This window comes from Aotus nancymaae, unplaced genomic scaffold, assembly GCF_030222135.1.
Source record: "Aotus nancymaae isolate 86718 unplaced genomic scaffold, 86718_ANA_hifiasm-v0.15.2.pri h1tg000006l, whole genome shotgun sequence".
NCBI classification, from domain to species: Eukaryota; Metazoa; Chordata; class Mammalia; order Primates; family Aotidae; genus Aotus; species Aotus nancymaae.
This window is the reverse complement of record NW_026988417.1, coordinates 92,283,318-92,304,733: the sequence shown is the minus strand read 5'-3', so window position 1 is coordinate 92,304,733 and position 21,416 is coordinate 92,283,318. Positions and strand designations below refer to the sequence as shown.

Below are 21,416 nucleotides of genomic sequence, written 5' to 3'. Positions count from 1 at the left end.
TGTTTAAGTCTTTAATCCATCTGGAGTTAATTTTAGTGTAATGTGTCAGGAAGGGGTCCAGTTTCTGCTTTCTGCACATGGCCGGCCAGTTTTCCCAGCACCATTTATTAAACAGGGAATCCTTTCCCCATTGCTTGTTTTTGTCAGGATTGTCAAAGATCAGATGGTTGTAGATGTGTGGTGTTGCCTCTGAGGCCTCTGTTCTGTTCCATTGGTCTATGTCTCTGTTTTGGTACCAGTACCATGCTGTTTTGATTACTGTAGCATTGTAGTATAGTTTGAAGTCTGGTAGTGTGATACCTTCAGCTTTGTTCTTTTTGCTTCGAATTGACTTGGCTATGCGGGCTCTCTTTTGGTTCCATATGAAGTTTAAGGTGTTTTTTTCTAGTTCTGTGAAGAAGGTCATTGGTAGCTTGATGGGGATAGCCTTGAATCTCAATTACTTTGGGCAGTATGGCCATTTTCGTGATACTGATTCTTCCTAACCATAAGCATGGAATGTTTCTCCATCTGTTTGTGTCCCCTCTTATTTCATTGAGCAGTGGTTTGTAGTTCTCCTTGAAGTGGTCCGTAAAGTTCTTTGTTAGTTGTATTCCTAGGTATTTTATTCTCTTTGTTGCAACTGTGAATGGCAGTTCGTTTTTGATTTGGCTGTCTCACCACTCTTATTCGGATTTTGATTTTGATTTTATTTTTAAAATTTTTGTGTGGCACCAAGCTGGAAACAAAAGCTCCTTATTCCAGGCTAAATTCCCTAATCTTACACTTTGTTTTACATCATTGTAAAAGTTACTCAGACATCTGCATATTAAGATGAAATTTTAAATAATAGTGTTAATATAACTAGATAAATCAGGTAGTTAACTAGAATTTGATGAAGACATTTAAGGCTTAATATTTTAGACTCACAAAAGCCACTGATCATTAATGATAAACATAAACCAAGGTGTATCTAAAGAATAACTCCCACCTTCTTGACACATGGCTTTTCTGTTTCTTAGCATTTTATCCCAGTAGTGAGCATCCTGAACCGTGCTTTGTTTGGCTCCATTGGGAAACAGAGATTGTATCCAGTCTGACCCAGATTTGCTGTGTAAGGCATTGTGGGGGCCAGGGTTGAAGGCTCTAAGAGATGGGGGAAATGCCTTTTCTAAAATGCCCTTCATTCCTATAATTAGAGCATAAACATTTGTATTACATTTTTCTCTATTACCAGTGTAATTTAAAAGCATCTATCAAATGTCCGTACGTGCTTCCTGTGTTTGATTTTCTTTTTAAAATATTCTTGATTTCAAATAATTTCAAATCTAAAGGTCAAACAATTTTATTCTGTAATTTAGATATTTTCTTACAGCTAGAGAAGTGAAATGTTAATTTTTTCATTGCATGCATCTGGCACATGTGTTGTTGTCTTGAACCTCCGTAATGCTCCTGTGAGGTGGATATGAGCTCAGCATTACAGACAAGAAGACAGCCTCTGACTCTGACCCGCCTTCCATCCTCATGGTTTTTGTTAGTTAGTTCCTGGAAATCACATAGCTAGGTGTGGTAAAGACAGGATGTGTACCCAGGCCCGGCTGACTCCAGAAACAACTCTCAACATTTCATAGCATATTGCTTCTCAGGAAACAGGTCATTGGGAAAATGCAGATGGGTTTGTGAGTTACATTTAATTTTATTTATTTATATTTTATTTTATGTTTAAATTATTTTTCATCTGGATATTCTCACAAAAGTGTTATTGAAGGCAACAGTTGGAAATACATGTGCACTGCTTTGCATTTACACAAAGATGCTCTATTGTGTTTTTCACTATTTAAGCAGTTTTTAGATGAAATACAAAGTTTACTCGATCTCTTTAATTAGTCAAGTACCTGGAAGCTCTGAACAGTGATTATTTAGAACTCTTTTCCTTACTTGCAGGCTCTCTTAATCTCTGTCAGCCGTTCACCTTTGTGACCTTGCCTTATCTACCAGAACACAGATCCCTATTACTAAAAGTAGCATTGTGTTACATGCCCTAGCAGGGAATGTTTTCAGGTCTTCTAGGACCCTTCTAATCAAAACTGTCACAAAGATGTCATTGGCACAAACACGTTATTTGTCATCACTTTCTAAGCAGTCCTGGAATTAGACTGTGGCCACAGAGATCCCTTAGGAGACATGAGTCCTTACCATTGCCAATCGCCTGTTCTATGGGTGATCCTAATTGTGGAATGCAGATCAACTAACTTATGACATATAATTGGATAGATAGTAAATATCCAAACTTAGGAGGATATAAGAGGTTTGTAAAAGAGGTGGGTTCTAATTAAGTAAAAATATGTTGCGTAATGTTAAAAGTTTAAATATATTTGGTAATAGTGTGTGCAAAGTAAAATAGCTGTCTTAAGTTTTCAATCTGATAAAATGAACACTTGTCTGCTAGGGATAATTTCATAAGGACAAAATTAGTTAAATACTTGTTTTATTGCTCAGCAGGATCTGATCTGCAAAATGTTTTTTAAATAATTTTATTTTTAGTGTTTCTGACACAAGGGCTGCAGAGGAAGCATATGATAGTAGTTACTTAAGATTATATATATGAAGTAAAAACACATAGCTAGAACCTGTCCTTGTCTGAATATTATTGCTCAGTTAATTTTTTCTCTTGCATAAGAAATCACCTTGAATGTTCTTATGTAATACATAAAGTGGGGAAGGTGGTAGATAAACATAACCCATTGGATTCTCTTTTCCAATATCTAGATTAGATCCTGTGCTGAAAGAGAAACCAAGAAAAAAGATGACATTCCAGAAGAAGACAAAGGAAATGTAAAACAATGTGAAATCAATTATGTGTATGTATTCTTTTTCTTTTAGACCCGCAAATTTGACAGTGAAGTGCTTTCAAAATAAATAACCTAATTAGGTGGGGATGGTGGTGCATGCCTGTAGGCCCCGCTACTCGGGATGCTGAGACAGGAGGATTGTTTAAGCCCAGGAGTTCAAGGCTGAAGTGAGCTCTGATCACCATTGCATTCCAGCTTGGGTGACAAAGCAAGACTTGTCTGAAAAAATTAAAACTGTGGGACAAGAAGAGGCAGCACACTGTAGCCTCTAGGACAGAGCACTGAGCTAAACACTTTTCTCAGGGCTTCAGTTTTCCTAATCATCCTACCAGCTCTCAAAGCTAAAGTCACTTGGGTTAGTCAATCATTGAATGGCTGTGATGCCAGTCAAAGATTGTGCTATGGCCAGGACACAGGGGACTCCAGCCAGCATGCCCTAATAGCAGTGGGGCCTTGTGGTGCTACCCAGTCAATGAGTGGTCCTCCTCTTGAAGGGTTATGAAGGTCATCTTTGTCGTTGAAAAGCTACAGCTTATTAAAAACCTACAATTAGGCTTTTTTTTTTTTTTTTGAGACGGAGTTTCGCTCTTGTTACCCAGGCTGGAGTGCAATGGCACGATCTCCGCTCACCGCTACCTCCGCCTCCTGGGTTCAGGCAATTCTCCTGCCTCAGCCTCCTGAGTAGCTGGGATTACAGGCACGTGCCACCATGCCCAGCTAATTTTTTGTATTTTTAGTAGAGACGGGGTTTCACCATGTTGACCAGGATGGTCTCGATCTCTTGACCTCGTGATCCACCCGCCTCGGTCTCCCAAAGTGCTGGGATTACAGGCGTGAGCCACCACACCCGGCCAATTAGACTTTTTTAATAAGTGAAAAAGAAATTGACTGTTTATAAATTATTATAGTAAATATATATAATCAGAGTTTAAAGTATTTTCCAATGAAGACATCTTCTTTACAGAAAGAAATTTCAGAGCTTCCAAGACCACAAACTTAAAATAAGTAAAGAAGACAGTAAAATTCTTAAAAAGGCTCGGAAAGATGGATTTTTGCATGAGACGCTTCTGGACAGGTAGATATTTATTTACTTATTTCCAACTATTTTCAGTAGCCAATAGAAATGGCATGTAGAAAACCTGTGTTCTCTTAAATTACTGTAGTTTTCACATTTTTGTCTTTATTTCTAATTTATGAATGTGGCAGTATTACCTAGAGAGGACATCATAAGTCTGGAGAAAGACTTATCAAGAAAGAACATGTAAAAATTATAACTAATTCTAAGTATATACATTAAGAAATTCAGATTTGATTGTATCTGCTTCATAAATTTGTTACTGTCTTTTTATAACTATTAGAACCAGAGTTAGAAACAAACAGTTTGACTAATATAAAAATTCTGTAAATTCTGTTAGAGTAATTCAGTTTCCTTAAAATAAGAATAGATCAGCTGAAAAACTTAAGTTATAAAAGCTAAACCAGTGAAATTGAAGCAGTTTTATTGTAAGATTTGGAAGTGTGCAGGATGTTTGTCCTAGCACATTATTAATATTTATTACTCTTCCTATGTAGATAAGTAATGTCCTGGGTTTACAACATAGAGGTAGAAATTAGCTGTGAGAGTATAAGTATAAATCAGTTAAGTGCCAGATTTTGATAATCACCAGCCACTCATTCAAGTCCTATGTTGCAAAGTTACTTTCACCCTTTTTTCACATTACTTGATAAAGGAAATGTTTAATTATATATTTTCTATCAACTAGTTGGTAGAGAGTTCATACCTAAAGTCAGTAAATAATGTTAAGAATTTTTTCCAGCTGAGCAAATGAATATGTATGTAGTTTTAAGAAATCAAGAAGAAGTTATAAAATATAATCAGGAAGTAGACTCTCAAACAGAATAAGCTCTATGTCCTTATAACTTTTATCACTTACAATAATACAATATTGTCACTGTTAAATGGAAATTTAGAGGACACTTAAATTCAGAAATAATTAAAATTGCTATTGTGGATTGAAAAAACCCTTAGGCAACATTTATTGAATATTAGGAAATAACTTTTATAAGATTAGAATCCATTTTTTATAGAAACCAGATTTAAAAGTATGCATATTTTAATGTAAGTGTTGTGGTAATAAACCAAAATTGAGCATACAGTTTTAAAGCTTTTTACATTTAGTAGCAGTTCAATATATATGGCATGTTTTACATAGATTAATTTTATTATTTTTCTTTGTTTAAATAGGAGAGCCAAATTGAAAGCTGACAGATACTGCAAATGACTGAGATTTTTGTTTCTGCCTTATCTTTTTTTTTTTTCCTGAATAAAATATTCAGAGGAAATGCTTTTACAGAGTTCTTGAGTTGTTGTGAAATTATTGTTTAACTAGTAGCTAGTTGAACCAGGATTAAACAAGTTTAATCAAGATTCTTCGTGGATGTACTTTTTAGCTGACTACAGGTTTTCACATGGAAATGAAATTTACAGTACACACTTAATGTACAACAGAATTTTTTTCTGGATTTCCTGTCCTGAAACATGAAGTGTGTTAGTCTAAGAAATCAGTTCTTCCTGTGTTCCTTGTGGAACCTGTCGTATTTCATCGTAATCTTATTTAACTTGGTACAATAGATGCTTCATCACCGCCTTTAAGGAAGTTAGAAATTCCCAATCTGATCAGCAAGGCCTTGATTCTACCTCCTAAGGACTACCCAGATCATAGACAATCCAGACAAATATCACAACGAGGGGGCTGGGCAGAGAGAACAAATCATCTGCTAGGGAGTGGGATGGAAAGTGGAAACATTACAGAAGAGCAAATAGGCTCAGAACAGTGGGAGAGTAGTACTGGGGAACTCCCTAATGAGGACAGGTTAGCCACAGATCCTGGATATGTGTGTGATGCTTCTGTCCTCACTAGTGGGCTGGAATGGAGGCTGATAAAGAAGTTCAGACACTTAAGTGTTGCTCAGAACTGTTTTGTTGAAGCCTGTTTCTTTGTGAGTTCCTAAACACAGTATTCCGGGGAGTCTGATCCCAATGAGTGGTCCAAATCCAGGTTGTATATCAAGTGCCACGGGAAATTCTACTTCAGGACTGAGGTTGTTTCAGGCTTCTGGATGTTGTCAAAAGTCCACGTTCTGAGCTGGCCTAATTTGAAAGACCCTATCTAGTTCTAGCCTTTAAATTCCATTTGTCCCCAAATCTAGAGTTCCATGGCATCTGTACAAGCTAGGTAGCTGAGCTATGGGATCAGCCCTATGAAGGAGCTTTTCTTGTAGGTCTAGCTCCAACTTGGCACTCCAGTTCCAATAGCTGGACATTCTCTCATCTGCGTTCTTCTAATCCTTGGATTGGGAACAAGGTCACTACTCTGATCCCAGAAAGCAGTGGTTCTGGTTCCCAACTGTTTACTATTTTGCCTCCCAGGGGACATCTTTGGTTTTCACAACTGGGATATGGTGTTAGAGGGTAGAGGCTAGTGATACTGCGAAGCATATAGCAAAATCCTGTTCCGCCCAGAATGCTACCAGTGCCAAGGTTGTGGAGCCTTCCCACCAACGGCTTGGTCCATTCCTTGCTTTGCCAGCTCGCTAATCCTTAAACATAACAGTTCAAATTTATGCATAAGCACCTCCTAAGGGACCTGCACATTTCCAGTATCGACTGCTGAGACTCATCCGTAGAGATGCAGGCTTAGCAAGTCTAGGATTGGGCTCAAAACTTGCATTTTAACAAGTGCTCCAGGTCATTCTGAAGCAAGTGATGTGAACCACACATTGAGGAACACTGCCTTCAAGAGATTGAATCTTGCTTCTAAACACTAGCTGGTAGCTGAGACCATTTGCCTGCTGACTGATTTTCCTGGCCCAAACATTCTCCCTTCTCGATCTCCCCTGCTTGTCGCAAAGCTTCCCAAGAGCACCCTGACTCTAGCTCTTCCTTTGTGACTTCCCCACCGCGTCGTGGGGTGTATCCGATGGGCCATCCGAGCAGCCCTTGGTGGTGCTTGGATGGGGGACTGCTTGGGGGGACTGTGGGCTAGAGGCTTTTGGCTTCCTGCTACCTCCTTTTTTTTTTTTTTTTTTTTTTTTTTTTGCTTCTCGCAGCACTTACCCACCACCCGCTAACTCTCTGGCCCTTTCTTTCAAGCCAGCCTGCTCCCCCACGCAGCCAGAGACTGACCCGAGGGGCTTTGGGCAGCCTCCGAAAACCATAGCAGTCTGAGGGGCAGGGGCGGTGGAGAAATGTTCCGACAATGGGGGAAAGCGGGAAAAGAGTAAGGAAGCCAAAAGCCTCCAGGCCCTTAGGTCGCTCATCTGAGTCTCAGGCCCGACCCTGCTCAGCTTCTGGGCTGGGATGCCCTCCGGCTGCTGTGGTGACGGGGCAGCCTGAACGGATCCCCCACGGGGAAGCCCCAGGCAGAGGCAAGGGTGCAGGGGGCAGGAAAGGAGGTCAGAGAGTCAGAGGGCGGGTGAGAAGAGTTGCCAAAAGCGGGAGAAAGTGGGAAGTGAGCGGGATGCCCAAAGCCTACAGCCAGCAGACTCCCCAAGTGGTCCGGTATCCAAGGCCCGGCCACGCCCTGCCCTGCTACACTTCAGTGCTGGGGCGCCCTAGCCAGGACGGACCCGCATGGGGAGGTGCCAGTCCGTGCTGGAGGCGCAGGTGGGAGGGAAATGGTGTCCAGAGAGTCTGGGGGCGGTTAAGAGGTGTTGTGACAAAGGGAGGAAAGCCTCCAGCCCTGGGCTCCACAGGCGGTCCCCCATCCAGGCCTTAGTCCTGCCCGGGCCTGCTTAGCTTCCGGGCTGAGGCACCCTCAGGCTGCTCTGGCTCACAGGCCTGTCGGGTCAAACCCCTCAAAGAGGTCCCGGGCTGTGGCGAGAACGCCGCGGGCGGTGCCGGGGAGCTGAGCAGGACCTGGGCTTGGCTGGGTTTGGATTGGGGGCTGCCTGGGGAGCCAGGGGCGGGAGGCTTTGTCCTCTTTGCTTTCTTCAAGCTTCCCCCGCTAGGCCCAGCGCTTCCCAGCTGCCCCGATTACCCCCCAGTCCTGCTTGCCTGCGCCCGCGGAGGCCCGGACATCGCCATAGCAGCCCTGCAGCGCCACAGTCCGGAAGCTAAGCCGGGTGTGTCCCGGTTGGGCTCGGATGGGAGACCGCCTGGGGAGACAGGAGGGAGGCTTTGGCTTTCCGATTCCTTCTGATCTCCCCTGCTTGTTGCAGCGTTTCCCAAGCGCCTCCTGACGCTCTGGCTTTGTATTTCCCGTTCTGCTTGCCTGCGTCCCCACCAAGAACAGGGACTTTTCATGGGTGTCCGTGTCAGAAGCCCCCTGGTGAGATGTCGAGCACCGCCTTCGGACATCTGGCCTGCACACCCTGAATGAACGACGGATGAATGCACTCGCACGCCATTACAGTGATTTCTGTAAGCTACAGATGGCCATTGGCTACTTTCAGAAGGTGAAACGCATCCAATTGACCAAGACCCTCTGTTCATCCACACTTAGATTCCCGTAGATTTTACAACAGAGGTTCTAAGTCAACATACTTGTGGATACTTAACATGGTTAAAAGAATGGTTTTACGACTGATAAATCTTTCGGTTCCAGGGCCTAAACACTATTAACAGGTAATTTCCCTTTGATCTCCTGACAGGGCCACTCAGCACAAAATTTACATGAGTTAACAGAGCGGAGACAAAGAAATGTGGGGTAAATGGAATTAAATTCGAAGGTCTTTGATCGTCTCTTTCCTATGCTGATGTAAACGAGGCAGCTGCATTCAGCATGTCTCACTAAAACCTTTTGGCCTTCCAAAAGGTTTGAGATTACAATCTATAATTTTTCCCAAGATTTAATATTTTGTCAGCCACCCCAAGTAAATATCAACACTCTGGCACCATAGCAGTTTGAGGGCACCCCAGCTCAGAAGCTCAGTAGGGTCAGACTTGTCTGGAGCTTGGATGGGGGACCACCTGGGGACAACAGGGCTGGAGGCTTTTGACTTTCTCCTTCTGGTTTTCCCTGCTTGTCCCAATGCTTCCCAACTGCCCCTGACTCACTGCCTCCCCCTACTTTTTTCTGCCTGTCTGTGCCCCCATGGAAGCCCTGTACATTCTTTTGGGGGTCTGCCCAGCAGCCCTCAGGCATTATAGCACCCTGAGGGGGCCAAAGCATGGAAGCTAAGAAGGGTCAAGCCTGGCTGGGACTTGGATGGGGCTGCCTAGAGAGACTGGGGACTGCAGGCTTTTAACTTCCCACTGCCTTTTCGCTTTTCTTTGCTTGTTGCAACGCTTCCCAACTGCTCCCTGACTCTGGCCCCCTGTTTTCCATCAGCTTGCAAGCCCATTGCAGCCTAGGACCTCCTGGTAAAAATTTGTCCCTGTAGACCCCGGGTGTCATAGCAACCTGAGGGTGCTCGAGCAGGGAGCTAAGCAGGGTCACACCTGGCTGGGGATTGGATGTGGGACTGACTGGGGGTACAGGGGGCTGAAGGCTTTTGACTTATTGCTCCCTTCCCGATTTCCCCCAATTGTAAGGCTTTCCAACCACCCCCAACTCTCTGACCAGGCCTTTTCCCTGCCTGAGACCCTGCCATGGCCCAGGACCTCCCTGAGGGATCTGTCTCTGAAGTCACTGAACGCCATCGCAACCTGAGGGCGCCTCAGCTGGGAAGCTAAGCAGCGTCAGGTCTTGCTTGGGCTTGGATGGGGGACCACCTGAGCACCTGGAAAGACCGGGGGCTGGAGGCTTTACCTTTTTGCCTTCTTCAAGCTTGTCCCTGCTTGTCACAACACTTCCCAACTAACACCCGACTCTCTGTCCCCCCTTTCCTGGTTGTCTACCTCCCCGCCGAGACCCGGGTCATTCCTGTGAGGGTTTGTCTTGGCAGCTCCCAGGTGCCATACCAGTCCTAGGGCGATGCAGCCTGGAAGTTAAGCAGGATTGGGCCTGGCTGGGTCTTGGATGAAGGACCACCTGGGGAGACAGGAGCTGGTGGCTTTGGCTTCCCAATTCCTTCCACCCTCCTCTAGTTGTCACAATGCTTTTCAAGCACCTCCCAACACTCTGGCTTTCTGTGTCACATTCCCGCCTGCCTGCGCCCCCACCAAGGACAAGGACCTTTCCATGGGTGTCTGTCTTGAGAGTCCCCTTGTGAGATGTCAACCACCACTGGTGGAAGTCCAGCCTGCTGACCCTGACTTAACAACGGGTGAACGAATACACTCTCACACCATTACAGTGATTTAGGTGGGCATGGGATGGCCTTGGCTGCTTTCAGAGGGCAAAATGCAACCAATCGACCAAGACCCTCTGTTCTTCCACACTTTGATTCCCGTAGATTTTACAACAGAGGCTCTAAGTTAACACACTTGTAGATAATTAACACGGTTAAGAGAATGGTTTTACTACTGATGAAACTTTTAGGTTCTGAGGCTCAGAGTAAACACTGTTAACAGTAATTTGCCTTTAATCTTCCTCTGAGAGGGCCACCCAGCACAGAGTTTACATGAGTAAACAGTGGAGACAAAGGCGTGGGGTAAACAGACTTAAACTGGGAAGGCCTTTGATCATCTCTGTCTCTTTGCTATGCTGATGTTAACGAGGTGGCTGCCTTCAGCATGCCTCAATACAATTTTTGGCCTTCCAAAAGTTTTGAGATTACAATCTATAACTTTTCCTAATGTTTAATGTTTTGCCACCCCAAGTGAATATCACTATCTCCCCCTTTTTCTTTTCAACAGTATCAGGCTTTGCTGTCTTCCAGCCACTGATTCCTTCAGCCATGGGTCAGTCAGGTGAGGGGGTCCTTGCTTTCATTCCAGCCTTGCCTTTTAGGATTAACAAATAGCACAAGACAATTATGAGTATAATTAGCAACAGTCTTTTCCAATCAAAGACTGACTCCCAATGCTTGTCCCTTGTCCCAGTGCTTCCCAACTGACCCGAGACTCACTGGATGCTACTTTTCACCTGAAAGTGCCACCACAGCAGCCGGGAACATACTTGTTCAGGTCTGCCTGACAGCCCTTGGGCGCCATAGCACCCTGAGAGGGCCCCAGCATGGATGCTAAGTAGGGTTAAGCCTGGTGGGGGCTTGAATGGGGGGTTGCCTCAAAAGATGGGGGGCTGGAGTATTCCCCCTTTTCACTTTCCCCTGGTTGTCACAACACTTCTCAATGAACCCCAACTCTCTGGCCAGCTATTTTCCACCTGCCTGGGCCCCTGCCTTGGCCAGGGACCTCCCTGAAGGGGTTTGTCTTTGAAGTCATGGAACTCATTCACAGCCTGAAGGCACCTCAGCTGGGAAGGTAAGCAGGGTCAGGTCTGGCTTGGGCTTGGATGGGGGACAGCCTGGAAACATGGGGGCTGGAGGATTTTGGCATCCGGTTCCCTTTTCAATTTCTCCTGTTTCTTGCAAAGCTTCTGAACCACCCCCTGACATTCTGGCTATCTCTTTCCCACCTGTGCATGCCTGCGGCCCTGCTGTGTTTTAAGTCTTCCCCGAGGGGTCTGTCCTAGCAGCCCTTGAGTGCCACAGCAGCCTGAAGGCGCCGCAACCGAAAGGTGAAGCAGGGTCGGACCTCAGTGGGGTTTGAACGGCGGGCTGCTTGGGGAGACTAGGGGCTAGAGGCTTTTGGCTTCTCTCTCCCTCCCGGATTTTTTTGCTTGTCAAAACGCTTCCAAAAGACTGACTAACTCTGACCCTACCTTTCCAGCCCGCCTACTCCCCCAGTGGCCAAGGACCTCCCAGTGGGGATTCATCATGGAATCTCCCACGCACAATAGCAGCTTGAGGTCACCCAGAACAGAGCTCAGCAGGGTGGGGCCTGGCAGGGTCGTGAGTGGGGGCCACCTCCAAAGCCCAGGGGCTGGAGGCTTTTGCCTTTTCACCTTCTTCCCGACACTTCCCACCCATTCTCTGGCTCACTGTCCTCTCTGTCTCACTTGCCTGCGCCACTGCCAGGGCCCTGAGACGATTCCATGTGTGTTTTTCTCGGCAGCGTTCAGGCACCAGAGCAGCCTTCGGACAACCTAGCGCAGAAGCTAAGCAGGGTCTGGCCCGGCTGGGGCTTGGATGGGGGACTGCGTCGGGGAGACGGAGCTTGCAGGCTTTGGCTTCCTGATTCCTTCCCACTCTCCCACGTGTCACAACACTTCCCAGGGGTGCCTCCTGACACTCTGGCTTTCTATTTCATGTTCCCACTGGCCTGCGCTCCTGCCAAGGACAGGGGCGTTTCCGTGGGTGTCCGTCCTGGCAGCCCCTGGCACCATAGCAGCCTGAGGGCGGGTCAGTCTGGAAGCTAAGCAGGGTCAGGCCTGGCTTGGGCTTGGATGGGGAACTCTCTAGTGAGACGGGTGCTGGAGGTTTTTGGCTTCTTTTCCCTTCCCAATTTCTCCTGCTTGTTGCAAAGCTTCCTAACCGCCCCCTGACACTCTGGCTTTCCCGTTCCCACATCCGCACACCTGCACCCCACTCAGCGATCTGGGAAGTCCCCAAAGGGGTCCATCTTAGCAGCCCTTGGGAGCCATAGCAGACTGAAGGGGCCCCAGTGTAGAAGCTAAGCAGGGTCATGCTTTGGGGGGGATTGTATGACGGACTGCTTGGGGAGATTGGGGGCTAGAGACTTTTGGCTCTCTGCTCCCTCCCGGTTTTTTGGTTGTCCCAACGCTTTCCAACCATCCCCTCGTAACTGGAATCATGACTGACAGCATCACATCAGGACCACCAGACAGTTTTTTGTTTGTTTTTGAGATGGAGTCTCACTCTATTGCTCAGGCTGGAGTGCAGTGGAGTGACCTCAGTTCACCAGAACCTCCTCTTCCTGAGTTCAAACAATTCTGCTTCAGCCTCCTAAGTAGCTGAGATTACAGGCATGCACCACCTTGCCTGGCTAATTTTTGTATTTTCAGTAGATACTGGGTTTCACCATGTTGGCCAGGCTGGTCTCGAACTCCTGGCCTCGTGATCCACCCGCCTCGGCTTCCCAAAGTGCTGGGATTACAGGCATGAGCCACCTCACCTGGCTGGAACACCAGACTTTTATAAATTTCATAAAATCTTCAGAATGCATTAATAACTTTTTTTTTTTTTTTTTGAGATAGAGTCTCGCTCTGTCACCCAGGCTGGAGTGCAGAGGCTCCATCTCCACTCACTGCAACCTCTGCCTCCCTGATTCAAGCAATTCTCCTGCCTCAGCCTTCTAAGTAGCTGGGACTACAGGCATGTGTCAGCATGCCTGGCTAATTTTTGTATTTTTAGTACAGAAGTGGTTTCACCATATTGGTCAGGTGGGTCTTGAACTCCTTGACCTCAGTTAATCCACCTGCCTCAGTCTCCCAAAGTGCTGGGATTATAGGCATGAGCGACCATGCCCAACCATTAATAACATGTGTACACACATATGGCTTTAGCAAATATTTAGCATAACAATCAAAATTACAAATCATAACATATTAAAATTATATAAATGTATATAATTTTTGGAACATGTATATCAACAATATACCCATAAATATAACTGAGATGAGAGCTACTGTCACCTCGTCTGACAATGCCCTCCCATGCAGTATCACCACATTTGACAATGCCCGCCCATACAACCTGCCAAATAAATCTAGTCTTTTAATATCTCTACAAGATCAGAGATACATTCTTTAGACTCCCCAAGGGACCCAGCTGAAAAATCCCAAAGTTAATTTTAAACCAAAAATACTTGATTTAGGATTTTGATGCTGGCAAAACCCATCAAAGATACCAAGTTTGAAAACAGTTGATCAGAAGAGAATCACAGGTTACTTTTAAAAGAATATTCAGACCAGGCACGGTGGCTGACACCTGTAATCCCAGCACTTTAGGAGAACACGTTGGGCAGATCATGAGGTCAGGAGACCGAGACCATTTTGGCTAACATGGTGAAACCCCATTTCTATAATTTATTGTAAAAATACAAAAAATTAGGTGGGCATGGTGACATGTGCCTGTAGTCCCAGCTACTCAGGAGTCTGAGACAGGAAAATCGCTTGAACCCAGGAGGTGGAGGTTTAAGTGAGCCAAGATTGTGCCACTGCACTCCAGCCTGGGCAAGAAAGCGAGACTCAGTCTCAAAAATAAATAAATATAAAGAATATTCATTTAACCAGAGACTTCAAAAGCAATACATAAAGTTACAACCCTTTAGGCCAGGCGCAGTGGCTCACACCTGTAGCCCCAGCACTTTGGGAGACCGAGGTGGATGGATCACCTGAGGTCAGGAGTTCAAGACCAGCCTGGCCAATGTGGCAAAACCTAATCTCTACTAAAGATACAAAAATTAGCCGGGCATGGTGGTGCATACCTTTAATCCCAGCTACTAGGAAGGCTGAGGCACGAGGATCACTTGAATCTGGGAGACGGAGGTTGCAGCGAGCTGAGATGGTGCCACTGCACTCCAACCTAGGCAACAGAGAGAGATTCAGTCTCAAAACCAAACAAAAAAACTTTAACCCTTTTAAAGCTCAGTTTTGTTCAGTAATCAAAAAGAATACTTGAATTTGATCAAACACAGGACGAGTGTGTAGAGGGTTATGTGTGTACACACATGAGGACTTCAGTCATATCTCCATTTGCCACCTGACTACGCATTAGAATGGCATCTTTACAGACTGGAAAGCCAGTATTATAGGAGGAATAGGAGGCACTCTTGGACTTGAGACAAGAACATTGTTGTGTAGAAATGTCATCGATTGTGTAAAAATTATTCTCCATGGGCTAGAGAGCACACAGCATGGCGTTTAGAATGAGATAGATTTGATTGGCTGTGAGGTCTCAACACTTACTAGCTGTGTCACATTGGACAAAGTGCTTCATCATTCTGAGACTTTTGTCTGTTTGTTTGTTTTGAGATGGAGTTTTGCTCTTGTCACACAGGCTAGAGTGCAATGGCGCAATCTTGGCTCACTGCAACCTCCTCCTCCTGGGTTCAAGTGATTCTCCTGCCTCAACCACTGGAGTCCTGGGATTACAGATGCCCATTACTACACCCAGCTAATTTTTGTATTTTTAGTAGAGATGGAGTTTCACCATGTTGGCCAGGCTGGTCTCAAACTCCTGACCTCAGGTGATCCACTTGCCTCGACCTCCCAAAGTGCTGGGATTACCCGCGTGAGCCACCATGCCTGTCCAAGACTCAGTTTTTCAGGGAAAAATAACTATGTCCTTTGTAAGCTTGCTAGCAGGTTTAAGTGTAATAACGTGTGGGAATGACTTTGCACCGTAACTAACATGTAGCAACAGCTTAATTAACGTTAACCCTTATCATTATCGTATAAGAATGTAAGCTACAGGAGAGAGGAACCATGTCAGTTTGTTCTCTGCTATAGTCCAAGACAATGAATCATGGCTGGCATATAGTAGGCATTTATTTATTCATTTGATTTAATTGATTAATTAATTAATTTAGAGATGGAGACTCACTCTGTTGCTCAGGCTGGAGTGCAGTGGCTCCTGCCTCAACCTCCCTGGTAGCTGGGATTACAGGCATGCACTACCATGCCCGGCTAATATTTGTACTTTTAGTAGTGATGGGGTTTCACCATGTTGGCCAGGCTGGTCTCAAACTCTTGCCTCAAGTGATTCACCTGTCTTGGCCTCCCAAAGTGTTGAGTTTACAAATGTGAGCCACTGCACCTGGCCCATAGTAGGCATTTAACAATATTTGTTGAACAAGTATTTGGCATTCTTGGAGTTCAGAAAGGGGGTGGGGAAGATTTTTAAATAACTATATATCTATATCTATATCTATATCTATCTATCTATATATTTTTTGAGACAGAGTTTTGCTCTTGTTTCCCAGGTTGGAGTGCAATGGTGCAATCTTGGCTCACCACAACCTCTGCCTTCCAGGTTTAAGCAATTCTCCTGCCTCAGCTTCCCAAGTAGCTGGGATTACAGGGATCCTCCACCACATCTGGCTAATTTTGTATTTTTAGTAGACATGGGGTTTCTCCTTGTTGGTCAGGCTGGTCTTGAACTCCTGACCTCAGGTGATCCACCCACCTCACCAACCCAAATTGCTGGGATCACAGACATGAGCCACCATTCCTGGCCTAAATAACATGTTTTAAAAAGCCACATTGTCCTACAATACCCATTTCTCTTGCATATTTAGGAAATTGAGGGTTTTTTTCTAAAACATACTGACATATGGGAAATAGGATGCAAAATGTGCATGAGTGTTTTAGACACAGTTTGAGGTTTCCAAGAGATTTCGTGCTGGAGACGCTGCTTGCTACAAGCTCCCAAAACTCTGGGAGGACATGGTATTCATCCTCCCTCAGCAGAGCTGTGAGGCGAGAAGTCCTGGGGGGCACATGAGCCTTGGGCTTTTAGCATAGGGTCTTTATTGTTTGGGCCCCTGACACAGAGATGTCCTGGGTCTCTGGCTTCCTGTGACCTTTGCCTTCCTCACCAACAGAAAATGTGACCCTGCAAAGCAAGAAACTTGAGGGCATGAGTCACCCCCAGACCTGGCATCTCCCCAGAGCTTGAGAAGGAAGGAATATTCTCCATCTACCTCACAGGGCTGGCATAGGCGGTCACTGCTCTGTGGATCACCCAGCGGTGTCAGGCAACCTGAACCCCATCTGCAGGAATGCGAGGAGGAAAATACGAAAGTCTTTATGTGAGCCCTGAGAAGGCAGATGCAGCAGAAACCTCCAGGTGGTAACTACCGGTCTGGGACTTGTGGTGGAGAGAGAGCATATCGACGATCATGTGTACTTACACTCTAGTGTCACCAGGTGGCACTGTGGCCTCATCTGTGGCTCTGAAAAGGAAGATTTGGAAGGAGATTATCACAGCTAATGTTTAAAAAGCCCCTACTATGTGCCAAATTATTCACCCCTGGCAACAACCTGAGGAGCTAGGGATTCCTATTATCTGTATTTTATAGTGAAGGAAACAGAGACATAAAGAGGTGAGTTATCTTGCCCAGATCACTCAGCTTATAAGTGGTGGAGGCCAAAGAGGACCTAAGCAGTGTGGCTGCGGAGCCCACATGCATTGATTCCACAAGTGTTTATCGAGCACCTGCCATGTACAAGGCCTTGTGTGATCAAATACGGTTATGATTAATAATATAAAAATGACAAATCACTGACACTTTTTAGAGATAAGATTTTCTTTCTTTCTTTCTTTCTTTTTTTTTTTTTTGGTAGGTTTCAGGCACAGAACTGTGTATGCAATAATAGTGAAATTGATCCCACTAGTTATGACAGAAATGACAATACATTTAAATGAGTTGGATGTTTTAGAGGTATTATCTCATGAATCCTTGACGGAAACTGAATAAGGAATGAAATTTATTGTTCCCATTTCACACAGAAGGAAACTGAGGTGAAGAGGGGTAAAGTAATTTTGCATGGCATGAAGTAGAAATCCAAAGTACAGGAATTTGGACTTGGTTCTGACCTTTTCTGAGGCCCCCATGCTCTTGACCACTGTAGACTCAAGCATCAACTTCTTTTTCCACTCATTCAACAAACTTTTTTAAAAAATTGTCTAATAGGTTAGCACTCATCATGAGCTTCTGTTCTCATTCCACAGGTGGTGAAGCCCTCTATTGTCCTGACCCCACAGTTCCCGTCCCATGACCAGGGCCAGCTCACTAAGGAGCTGCAGCAGCAGCACAGAAAGTCAGTGCCATCCCCCATGCGACCTGAGGAAGGTGAGTGAGTGCAGACAGATGGGGCCTGGTGCCCTTGAACAGTTCCTGGCCTCGACTGTCCCACATCTCACAGGGGGCCACACTGGGGGAAGCATAGGCAGTCACAGTACTGGCTTTTTCCTCCTTTTTCCTTCCATACCAGTGTCTTAGGGATGGGGTAGAGTAGTTGACTTATTTGGATAAAAAACTGCTATCTTGTGTCAGAAACTCAAAAAGAATCACTGCTGCATGTTAACCTAAAGAAAAACAACCAGACAAGTGCCCGATACTTAAAAAGGTTATTTATTTATTTATTTGAGACAGAGTCTTGCTCTCTTGCCCAGGCTGGAGTGCAATGGTGCGATCTTGGCTCACTGCAACTTCTGCCTCCTGAGTCCAAGCAATTCTCCTGTCTCAGCCTCCTGAGTAGCTGGAACTATAAGCATGTAACACTGTGCTATAGCTGGCCTAGAGCCAGAACCTGAGCAATGCCATTTTATAAGACAAAGCTGTGTCTCCAAAAATGAGTTGTAACAACTGCCCCATTCTCCTTGCAATAACTGCTGACTTCGGCTTCTGTAAATAAAACTACTAGTTTACTCTGAAAAATGCCCACTAGGTGAAGCTGTTTACCTTTTCTTATCAGTAACTACCAGAATTGCTGGCCTTTGCTTATCAAAATAAGTGGCCCAAGCTAATTTCATCCTGGCCCCTGTGACTTGTAATAAGTAACTAAGATCTGTAATTTCCACTGCTACCCAGAAAATGTGTAAACTAATGTTTATCTTGACTTCTGTAAACCACTTAGGTAGCAATCGGAATGACAATAAGTCCCCTAGCCCTTGGAATGTCCGGAGGCCCCCACCCCGTCCCTGCCCAGGAGGTGATTTATGGAATCCCCTGGCCCTCAGAATATCTGAATCCCTTCAGCCCCACCCCCTGCCCCACACCTTCCCCTGGAGCTGGTTTACGGGCATAAAAGGTCCTGTCACCCTCCCTATGGGGCCGAGTCCACGGGTTAGAGAGACATGAGTCCTCCGTGGTCGCTGGCAATAAAGGCCCTGCAATTTCGCATACTTTTGTTTTGGTGAATTATTTTAATCTCGCATTTCAATACAGCAACACCACACCTGGCTAGTTTTTGTATTTTTAGTAGAGATGGGGTTTCACCATGTTAGCCAAGCCAGTATTGAACTCCTGACCTCAGGCAATCCTCCTGCATTGTCCTCCAAAGGTCTGGGATTACAGGGGTGAGCCACTGCACTTAGCCTAAAGGTTACTTATTATCCTGCAAAATTTAGGTTGGGTGTGGTTGCTCCTGCCTGTAATCCCTGCACGTTGGGAGGCAGAGGTGGGTGGATCACCTGAGGTTAGGAGTTCAAGACCACCCTGGCCAGTATGGCAAAACCTCGTCTCTACTAAAAATACAAAAATTAGCCAGGCCTGATGGTGCATGACTGTAGTCCTAGTTGGTCAGGATGCAGAGACAGGAGAATTGCTTGGACCCAGGAGGTGGAGGTTGCAATGAGCTGAGTTTGTGCCACTGCACTCCAACCTGGGTACAGAGCGAGCCTCTAAAAAAATTTATCCTGAAAAATTTGAAAAGGAAACAAACCAGCAGCTTCTAAACTATTTTTTAACATGACTTATAATAAATAAATTCTATATTACGTATATATGTTATATATTTCTGAATAAAAGACTTAACAAAGCCATATTTACAACACATAATACACATTTTTTATTCTACTTCATTTGTTTTGAATGCTCTTTGCAATCTACAAAAAGTCCAATAGTAATAATTAAATTACTCATTAAACTGAGCATTATCTTGTCATTTAAAATGATAATCTCAAAAATTATCTGTTGTTTTTGAGCTAGAAATATTTTAATGATATACTATTTAAGAGAAAAACACTGGCTATGAAAGAATACATATGGTTTATTCTTTTTTGAGAGTCTCACTTCTTCGCTCAGGCTGAAGTGCAGTGTTGTGATCTCAGCTCACTGCCACCTTTGCCTCCCTGGGTTCAAGTGATTCCCCTGCCTCAGCCTCCTGAGTGCCTGGCATTACAGGTGCGCAGAACCGCGCCTGGCTTACTTTCGTATTTTTTAGTAGAGACAGGATTTCACCATATTGGCCAGACTGATCTCTCTTCCTTGCCCTTCCCCCACCCTCGCCTCCATTTCTACACCCTCTCCTCCCGTCCCCTGGGTAGCGGCGGTCGCAATGAGCAGGTCACACTCCCTGCCGCTTCTCGCCATGCTCCCCAAGCTTCTCGGGGACAACAGAGGCAGTGCCGCCTTCCAGGCCGCGCACGCCCCGCCCAGGCCATGCACGCCCCCCACCGCGTCTTCCTCAGTTCTCCACGGTCCTTCCTGAGATTGGCAGGTTCTGCACCAATCACGGCCCTCACTGGAACTCCGCCCCGCATCTCCATGGCAACGCCCTGCGGGAAGGGGCCTCCTCCTCTGCTACTTGGAGAAAGGCCTGGCCCCATGGTTTCCGGAGATGCAGTCTGCAGGGTCCTTCGTGTGTAGGTGCGCGCGTGGCGCGGTGATGTTCCTGTGTGACCCTGGGTGAAGGGTGGGCCCTGAACATCTCCATGGTAACCTGGGGACCCGAAATCGCCTGAGCAACCCAGAGATGCGGTGGGCATGCAAGGGGGCATGTGGGATGAGGAGGTGGGGAGGGATACTGGGGCAGAGATGCCGATCCATAGAAACAGCGAGGAAAGACGGAAACAGAGACACCAGAGAGTCAAGGGCAAGGAGAGAAGAAGGACAGAGAGGAGAGGGAGGAAAAGAGACAGACAGACCTACAGACTGGGAGGGCCAGAGACTCGACACGAGCAGAGGCAGTGAAAATAAGGGAACAAATGTAGAGATACGGGCCCAAGTTATAAGAGGGCTGAGTGGATCAGAGGGTCCTGGGGAGACAGGTGTCAGAACATTTACCAAGAGAGGCAGATCAGAAAGGGATGTAGATGAGACACAAACAGGGAAATGCAGAATGGGTTGAGAGTGAGTATATTGTAAATAAAAGAGTACTTTGAGAGTGAGTATACTGTAAATAAAAGAGTACTTTGAGAGTGAGTATATTCTAAATAAAAGAGTAATTTGAGAGTGAGTATATTCTAAATAAAAGGGTACTTTGAGAGTGAGTATATTTTTTATAAAAGAGTATTTTGAGAGTAAGTATATTCTAAATATAAGAGTACTTTGATAGTGAGTACATTTTATATAAAAGAGTAGTTTGAGAGTGAGTATATTTTGTATAAAAGAGTACTTTGAGAGTGAGTATATTTTTTATAAAAGAGTATTTTGAGAGTGAGTATATTCTAAATAAAAGAGTACTTTGAGAGTGAGTATTTTTTTTATAAATGAGTAGTATGAGAGTGAGCATATTTTAAATAAAAGATTAATTTGAGAGAGTATATTTTTCATAAAAGAGTACTTTGAAATTGAGTACATACTAAATAAAAGAGTACTTTGAGTGTGAGTATATTTTTTATAAAAGAGTACTTTGACGGAGTATATTATAAAGAGTATTTTTAGAGTGAGTATATTGTAAATAAAAGAGTACTTTGAGAGTGAGTATATTTTTTATAAAAGAGTACTTTGAGAGTGAGTATATTCTAAATAAAAGAGTTCTTTGAAAGTGAGTATACTCTAAATAAAAGAGTACTTTGAGAGTGAGTATATTCTAAATAAAAGAGTACTTTGAGAATGAGTGTATTCTAAATAAATGAGTACATTGAGAGTGAGTATATATTTAAAAAAGTATTTTTAGAGTGAGTATATTCTAAATAAAAGAGTACTTTTAGAGTGAGTATATTTTTTATAAAAGAATACTTTGAGAGTGAGTATATTTTAAATAAAAGAGTACTTTGAGAGTGAGT

General features: G+C 44.8%; 2 protein-coding genes across 4 annotated transcripts in view; both read left to right on the top strand.

Moving 5' to 3' along the window:
• Nucleotides 1–11,115, top strand: part of FRG1 (FSHD region gene 1) — a 32,309-nt gene extending 21,194 nt beyond the window's left edge. Inside the window, exons 7-11 of one of the 2 annotated variants that reach the window (XM_064369525.1) lie at nt 2,749–2,840; nt 3,796–3,906; nt 10,573–10,626; nt 10,759–10,842; nt 11,031–11,115. In XM_064369525.1, coding sequence (XP_064225595.1) covers nt 2,749–2,840; nt 3,796–3,906; nt 10,573–10,626; nt 10,759–10,842; nt 11,031–11,094 — 405 coding nt within the window. In that variant the 3' untranslated portion in view covers nt 11,095–11,115. Of the gene's footprint in view, nt 1–2,748; nt 2,841–3,795; nt 3,907–5,076; nt 5,187–10,572; nt 10,627–10,758; nt 10,843–11,030 lie in introns of those variants that run through there. The other variant, XM_012452808.3, reaches the window with a different exon arrangement.
• Nucleotides 11,116–16,350: 5,235 nt separating this feature from the next.
• LOC105717539 (all-trans-retinol dehydrogenase [NAD(+)] ADH7) overlaps nt 16,351–21,416 on the top strand; it is a 93,608-nt gene continuing 88,542 nt past the window's right edge. For both annotated transcript variants that reach the window (XM_064369491.1, XM_064369497.1), the window contains exon 1: nt 16,351–17,535. In XM_064369491.1, the coding sequence (XP_064225561.1) occupies nt 17,458–17,535 (78 nt within the window). In that variant the 5' untranslated portion in view covers nt 16,351–17,457. The remainder of the gene's footprint in view (nt 17,536–21,416) is intronic.